At 38.6% G+C, this 8444-nt stretch overlaps 1 protein-coding gene across 1 annotated transcript in view; it reads right to left on the bottom strand.

The window, feature by feature from the left end:
* Window positions 1-1796: 1796 nt before the first annotated feature.
* Window positions 1797-8444, bottom strand: part of Aqr (aquarius intron-binding spliceosomal factor) — a 90526-nt gene continuing 83878 nt past the window's right edge. The window contains exons 33-35 of the mRNA XM_010624625.2: window positions 7279-7453; window positions 4966-5079; window positions 1797-2493 (exon numbers count right to left, since the gene is read on the bottom strand). Of these exons, the coding sequence (XP_010622927.1) occupies window positions 2155-2493; window positions 4966-5079; window positions 7279-7453 (628 nt within the window). The 3' untranslated portion in view covers window positions 1797-2154. The remainder of the gene's footprint in view (window positions 2494-4965; window positions 5080-7278; window positions 7454-8444) is intronic.

Here is an 8444-nt window from a genome sequence, read left to right as displayed (position 1 = left end):
ATAAAGAAAAAAAATTTTTTTTAAATAAAATGGAGTACTACTCAGCCATAAAGAATGAGAAACTAGAGACATTTATAGTTAAATGGATACACATTGAGGTGATACTTTTAAGTGAAATAGGACACATATGTGTAAATACTGAAACTCTAGTGTGAGAAATTGAAAGCGTAAATAAAGACTAAAAGGTATAGTAGATAATGTGAAATAGGAAGAAAAGGTGCAAAGTAGAAGGGGAAAGGGGAAGGGCAAGGGAAAGGAAAGATGGTAATGGAATTAACATGAGAAGAAAAAATGGAAACAAAATCTTTGGAGATAGGGAGGCTTGGAAGGATTGAACTGAGGGCAGGGGAATGGGGAAGACATAAGAAGCAAGACGGATTATGTAAAGGTGCAAATTTCCAATGACGAATGTTACACTGTATACCTTCAATGTGCCAATAAAATTAATTGATAAAAAATAAAGAATCCCACTTTTAGAAAACAGAGCCCAGTTGAGTTGGAATTACATCTACCACTGCCTGGAACAGTTGGTCAAAGACTAGTCACACAAAAATAATTGACTTGACTTTATAGGTTTAATTTCCTTATGAATTCATCATTCCTTCAAGCTGTGAGGACCAGAAGGATTTCAACAGTAGCATACATTTCCTGCTCATTTCTGCATAGATCCTCTGGGCATGGTCAAAACTTTAGGTAGATGCATTACAGTCCTCCCCTTAGCCACTCTAGCAGGTAACTCTTTGGGGGAAAGTGGGTAATTTCTCGCTCCCCACATATACCTACCCATCATTTTTTTTCCTACTGTGACCATGTCCAGGTTCTACACGGGCAGAGAGAGGTCACTTGTTGGAAAACACCAGTCACAATCACTGCTAACTCGATCCTCACTGATGTGACGAAAGAACAATAATCCCAGGTCAGTGTTTCCCAAACCACAAAGTACATAGGAATACCGGAGGATTTTGTTGAAATACAGACTTAGATTTAATAGATCTGGAGTAGGGCCCACACTTCTACACTTCTAAGAAATTTCAACCTGATACCAGTATTGCTGGTTTGCTAACTTCATTTGACTACCAAGGTCTTAGTACCTCGCCCTCCAACTTTTGAATCACACTTGACCTGCAAGTCTCTTTGAGAATGGTTATCTTCCACGACAACTAAACAGCACACAAAGTTCAGAAGCTCTGTTGGGAGACTTCTACTGTGCACACAGAAGTTTGCTGACTACACTATCCAGACTGAGTCCTCATGCCCAGAATGACTTTATAGTCTTCCCATTTAGCTGAACGACAAACACTATTTCAGCCTCACCAGCTTAATTTGACACTGCTCTACCAGCAACTCAAACACTACAGGTGTAAGGAACCTGTCCTCTCCCCAAGAATCTGATTCATGAGGTCTGAGGTAGGCCCTAAAAATAAACACACAATCTAGGTTAGTGATGGTGAATGTTTAGGGACCAAGGGCCCAAACTGCAACTCAAAACTTACTTGCGTATTGCAAAGTGCCAACACTGCTATTAGACCTGAAAACTGAGGTTTTAGTTTAGAAAAAGTGACTTTTACCCAATGCTCAGCAGCTGGGGTGACTTAGCTCTCGTGCCAACAGAGGGCTCTGCGTGTCAGCTGCGGCACACGTGCTATAGCTTCACTGCTCTAAGCGATTCAAATACATGCTCAGATTCTGGGGAAAGAAGTACAGGAGACCTCTTTGATACAATACAGAAAACTACCTTATGTGTAGTAATGCCTTTATTGAAAGAAAGAGATAAAAGTGAAAAAAAAGGGCAGAACTTGAGCATGATGTGAGAAACGATTTCCTCTTAATTTGGACCCTTTCTCAAGGGCATTCATGCTTAAATACAGTGTGTTCTGTCGAAGTATGTCTTATGTGTTCTACAGAAAATTATTTTAATGTATATACAATTACAGATATATTCAGTGATCAAAATATCAAAGGAATGCTTGGCTTTCTGACTGAACAAACGAGAGTTGCGCATATACAATTTAAAAAACATATACAAGAAATATAACATGAAAACCAGTTAACAAAAGTAACAAATGAACATCAGTTAGTGCCTTTTAAATAGCTGGAGCAAGTGTAAAATATAAAAAACTAACTTTATGAATGAAATGTCCTTCCTAGAAAAGGCTACTTGGTCTCTTCTAGGGCAGGTGTGGCATCTTGAGGGGTGGCAGCCTCTGCCTGTGCAGCAGCAGGTCCAGGTGAAGCCACAGTCTTCTCACACACAGCAGGGATGGCTTCTGTTGGACTAGGGGTCATCTCAGTCTGATTGGGGGTGGTCTCAGCCTGACTAGAGCTGGTGTCAGCCTGAGAGGCGGGGGTCTCCTGACTGCAGCGAGCATCTGTTGGACTGCTTCTGAAGTCAACTGGAGCAGCCATGGCCTCTTCTTCTGTTTCTAGTTCTGTTTCTTGACTTGGAATTTCTTCCCCTTCTTCTACCATAGCAGGTGGTAGCTGTAAGAAAGTCTAATCAAAAGAAAGAAAGACAGCATCAACATGAGCCCAAATGGGGTGGGGGGGATACTGCTTTCTAAAACTTCGCTCACACCTTAACAACATCCTCTTAACAGATAACACTTATCCTAGGGTTCTCCAAAACATGCTTGCATTTTACATACAGATTTTACACCTCTGACAACAATGACCTCGATTCTGCTGAAATCAGGGAATTCACCTACATATGTGTCACATACTAATGATTGTAGTACATACTAAATCTTCAGAGAGGAAAGCAACATGGAACATGTTAAGCAAAAGAATATGCTGTGACGCGATAAAAAAATAGTGGCTGATTAGGACTGACTGCCACCCTCACTCAAGAAAGGGCCTATTTCAATGAAGGAGCCCGATCAGAGGCAGACAGGAGCCCAGTCTCAAGTTTACCACAGGGATGGAGTAACAGGGCACAGGCAGGTGACTCAGTGAACTACAGAACCAGGAGAGCTCTCTGTTCAGCTTCTTCTGTACCCCGCCGCAGTCTGGAGCTAAGGCTCAGCATCTCTCCTTGGGATATCTTTACTTTGTTGGAAATTAAAAATTTTTAAAGAATCACAATGGCAGCAAAAATACAGGAGAGCAAAAAAGCTAGCAAAATGTGTGCAAGGTTTGTATGCGAGAAACTAAAACAATGATGACAGAACTCAAAGCTCTAAGTAAATGAAGAGATATATCATATTTATAGGAAGGAAGAATCAATACTACTAAGATGTTAATCTCCCCAAACTGATCCCAGACAATTCTACTCCACAAAACATCCTACTTCAAACTGCAGGATGCTAAGTTTTAGGGGCAGAAATTGGTCATGAGAAAAAGAAACTAAAATAGTAAAAATTTTTGAAAAAGAACCAAGATAAATCACTCATGCTAATTTTAAGATATACTAAGCTATAAAGCTACTGTACACAAGGTGGTGTGTTAAGAGTGAAAAGACAAACAGACATAGAATAGAATGTTGAGTCCAAAAACAGACCCTCAAGTATATGGTCCATTGATTTTTTTTTAACTAAGCTGAAAAGAAATTCAACAGAAAACACTATTCAGGATGTGGTGCTGAAATAATTGGATACACATGCAAATGAGTAACACCCAACCATACTGGAACCGTACCAAAAAAGTTCTCAAAACATACTGCACCTGTAAATATAAAACCTAAACCTATGTAACTGCTAGAAGAAAACTTTTGTGACTTGGGGTTAAACTAAATATTTTTAGGATGTAAAAGGTATGAATTCTTGAAAAATTATTCCATACACTAAACATAAAAAATTTTTGTTTTTGTTTTTGATTTTTTTTTTTGGTACTGGGGATTGAACTCAGGTCCTTGCGCTTGCAAGGCAGGCCACCGAACCGCTGAGCTAAATCCCTGGCCTAAACATCAAAATTTAAAATTGCTCTTTGAAAGACAGTTGAAAGAGAAATAGCAAGTCACAAACTAGGAGGTGTATCTGATAAAAGACTTTAACTAGAATACACAAAAATCTCTGAAGTCAATGACAATAAAACATACAACCCAATAAAAAATGAACAAGAAATTTGAGCAGACCCAACTTCCAAGAAGATATACAGACAGCAAATAACCACATGAACAGATGCTCAAATGAGGCAAATATAAATTAAAGAACGTACCAGACAGATCACCGCACAGCCATTAGAGTTGCTAAAACACAGAAGAAATACCACATCCAAGTGTGTGGAGGGTCTGCAGCAACTAAGTCTCACAGCGCTGAAAGGAGTGTGACGTGGTAGGCTGGTAGCTTCTCAAATAGTTACATATAGACTTAACGTATCACCTACCCATTCTATTCCTAAGAATGTACCCAAGAGAAAGTGCAATAACTTATAGAGAATGCTCATAGCTGCTTTATTTCTAACAGCCCAAAATGGAAAAAACTCAGGTGACTACCAACAAGTGAGTGGGTAAACCATGGTACAGCCATACAACAGACTGCTACTCAGAAAAACAAACAAAAAAAAACACACAACATGAGTTAATCGTGAAATAATAATGAGCAGTAGTAACTAGAAAATAAATCTGTAGGATTTCATTTATATATATGTCTAGAATGGAGATTAATCTACCGTGCCAGAAAGCAGATTCTCAGTGGCTTGGAAAATGTGTAACAGACACGTGTAAAGAAGGACGGGGAGAGATGCTATAGTAGCAAAAGGAGACTTTTTGGGATAATGTATCAGTTCATTTCTTGATCGTGATGGTTCTACAGGTAGGTACACATATCAGAACGAACCAAACTGTACATCTTAAATATGGGTACTTTATTATACACCAATCTGTATTTATATAAAGATGCTCTGAAAACATGAATGCTACACGAATAACAAAGAGCTACTTTAGCTGGTTTCCCACTTTAAATATCCATTCTGCTAAAGCGAAGATTATTTCTACAAGAAAAATGCAGAGTTGGCTGCAGAGAAGCTCACCTGGTGATAATGATGCGTGGTCCTTATGAAATGCAAGTACATGTTGTACACATAGTTTGCCATCTGGGGCATATTCTTCACTATCTGTACTTCATGAGATGGTCTCTCCCCATTCTAGAAGGCAAAACTGCAGTTAATTATCTACTGAAAAACTCAAGAAACCAACACTGAAGTCTGCTTCTCTTTCTTGTAAATAAGCAATGTTAGGGCTTTGAGAATAGTAGGAGGACACACATGAGATGCAAGTGTGAGAGCCCAGTACGTATTTCATGAAGAGTAGAGACTCCATTTGAATGAAGAAAAGTTAAAGATTAGGAGAGGTACGAGTCACTAGCTTTTAGAACAATTTTGGTAGGGACAAGGGGAAAAAATGAGAATCAAGACCTGTCATGTAAAGGTACAAGATCCCGATAATGAATGTAACGGTACTGTATACCTAAAATGTACCAATAAACTCAATGAGAGGAAAAAGAACTTTGGGGGATGGTAAGTGAAATGTGTGTTTTGGTCTATTACCTAATATAAGATAGTGGAACTAACAAGGGAAAATCATTTGAATAGAGAAAAAAATCAAAATGGCATAAAGTAGCAGTTTGTAACACAACATATATTGCAAAGACAGCACACGAGATTAATTCAGAAAAAAATTGTTTTTCTAAAACAGAAGTTAACATGTATTATTATTCAATATATAGACATTAGTCATGAAGGTAAACATTTAAAAACCTGTTGTTAGGGCCGAAGATTTAGCTCAGCGGTTCAGTGGCCTGCTTTGCAAGTGCAAGGACCCAAGTTCAATCCCCGGTACCAAAAACAAAACAAAACAAAAAACCTGTTGTTTTACAGACAGGGTCTCACTATGGAGTTTAGGCTGGTCTGGAGCTGGCAATCTTCCTGCTCCAGCCTGCCTGCTGGGGTACACACGCATCCTACCACGACTGGCTCAGATGGCTTTTTAAAACTTTTTAGTGTCTATCAGAATCATCTGGGAAAAAGTTAACTGCAGATGCCTGGGCTCTGGCCTCCCTAGACTTTAATTTAGTAGGTCTGGGACAGAAAGAAGTGATTAAGATCTTACAGAGCAGCTTCTGTTAACATGAAAAACCTTGCTCTAGTAGTGTGAAATGGTCAAGCAAATGAAGGAAATATAAAATGTACCTTACTTCTTAAACCACCTTAGAATAAAGATTAACAACTTTCCTACTTAAGAGTCATTAATCTTTTCTAACTGTAGAAACTAATTCTGAAACCATAAAGGTAAAAAAAAAAATGTACTAAGAAAAACAATTTTACCAGTGATCAATTATTTAATAACCAGTTCACAGAAGACTGAAATGCAGAGTTACAGGATGGTGTCCAAATTTGCAGAGCTTGGCACCACCCCCCAATCTCTCCGCCCCTTTCCTTCTATTTTCCTCATTTGTCAGAGCAGGACTTCTTAAAACAAAGACAAAAATGTAGTTAAAGAAATATATTTATCATTATTCTACAACACACAGAATTTATCCTGTTTTAAGAGGCATAAGAAGTACGCTATGAAATTTAAAACTTTCACTTAAAATTTAGTTAAAAATTTTAAATTTTTATTTAAAATATAATGGACCTTTCAGACTTTTCTTAAAAAATAAAATCTGAAATAAAATAAAAATAAAATCTATTACCACACTAACTTAATAAAAGAAAGAAAACTGAAACATAAATATCTGCTTCTTTGTGGAAAAAAGAAAAGAAAATACTAGACTGGTAAGGGAGGAGATAAGGAAAAAAGAAGAGGAAGCAGGAAGCCACAGGGTACCTCGTAAGCCTCTATATTCTCCCCCTGCCCTTTTACCCAGAATGCAAGCCTCTTAATAATGGATCTATTAAACAATGTTACCAAGTAAGTATCTAAGTTCTCCTCACAAAGCTGAAGAGAAGAATACCACAGTGATTAGTATTATGGACCTTGGAGTTAGACTGCCTGGGTTTTCAAATCTTGGATCCTCCACTCCCTACTGACGCACAGCCAGAACTACTTGTTTTCTCTTGGGTTTACTGGTACGTACAAAAGGGTTAATCAGAAAACTTACTGAACAGTTTTTGTGGAGATGAAATGAGATAATGTATACAAAGAGCTGGTTGCCTGATTCACGGTAAGTACTTAATAATGGTTAGCCGACATTATTTCTTACATGGAAAAATCCAATTCAGTTTCTTGTGTAAGGGCTATTCTGAATCAGTGACTGTTATTAGCTAATGTGTTCACCTATAAGAGAATTCTAATGTACTCCTGAGGATGCTGCTCCATACCGTGAAGAAAGACTTCTGTCCTACCTTTCTAGTGGTTGGGAAAGGTTCTGCTGGGATTATATGCAAATGCAGTGGGCGGGCCGTGAGCTGGCTGAAAGCTGGAGTCAGTTCAAAACAGTTCTGGAAGAGGGACACTCTGGCGAAGATGTAGAGTCCAAGTCTGGCTCTAGACATGGCCACCACTAAGCGACGAACGTCCCTTTGGGAGACAAACCAAAAAGTAACTGACATACTTCAAGACTTGCAGCATGTACGCTTATTGTTTCATGCATATTAGGGTTATTACTATATATCAGTAAGGTAGGATGCTGCCAATTACACATGGGTATGAACTCATCTGTTAAATGATCACATAACAAGCTATCAGAAAAAACATAGGGTGGTAGCAGAAATGGGCGGGCTCCTTGGAGCTCTGTCTTGAACACAAGGCCATGAGGACTATCACCTTCTCTCTTGGTCCCCAAGAAGAGTGCTGCACAAGAAGAGCACTTAAGTAACACAACCAGCATTGTCAAAACCCCAAAAGAAAATAATAGGAAAGTTACAGCCTTGTTATTTCATTCGTATAGGTCACAGCATTTCTACTGATGTCTGAGCTGTACAAATCAGCCAAAGACAAGAAAAATGAATGCTGGAAAAGGGGCCAGAAATATCTCATTACTCAGGCTTCTAAACAGCTCCACACTGCCCTAAAATAAGCCCCTGGAACTAAAGCTGACAGCCTGATCCCTATACACTCACTCAAGTAGTCCACCCTGGAGGAAAACAGTGGGGGCGGGGGAAGCAGGCACTGGAGTTCCCTACAGCTTTGGAAGCAGGATACTGGTGAGGATGTAAAGTCAAGTTTGGCTAAGATATGGCCAATTCCTTAAAAAGGTTAAATACAGAGTTACCTACCATATGGCCCAATAATTCCACTCCTCATCCACACTCAAGATAAAAATCAAACAAATGTTCACATAAAAATTTGTAATAAACCATTATTAATAATCACAAAGTGGGGGAAAAAAACAATACAAACCAACTGATATGTGACTAAAAAAATGCGATATATATGTGATTATTATTTAACAATAAAAAGAATGAAGTACTCACATATTGTACAGTATCAATGAACTGTGAACACACAGAGTTAAAGAAGCCAGGAGAGAGAGAGAGAGAGAGAGAGAGAGAGAGAGAGAGAGAGAGAG

This window comes from Fukomys damarensis, unplaced genomic scaffold, assembly GCF_012274545.1.
Source record: "Fukomys damarensis isolate Sample0158 unplaced genomic scaffold, DMR_v1.0_HiC HiC_scaffold_17, whole genome shotgun sequence".
Lineage (NCBI taxonomy): Eukaryota > Metazoa > Chordata > Mammalia > Rodentia > Bathyergidae > Fukomys > Fukomys damarensis.
This window is presented reverse-complemented; position numbering and strand designations above follow the sequence as displayed.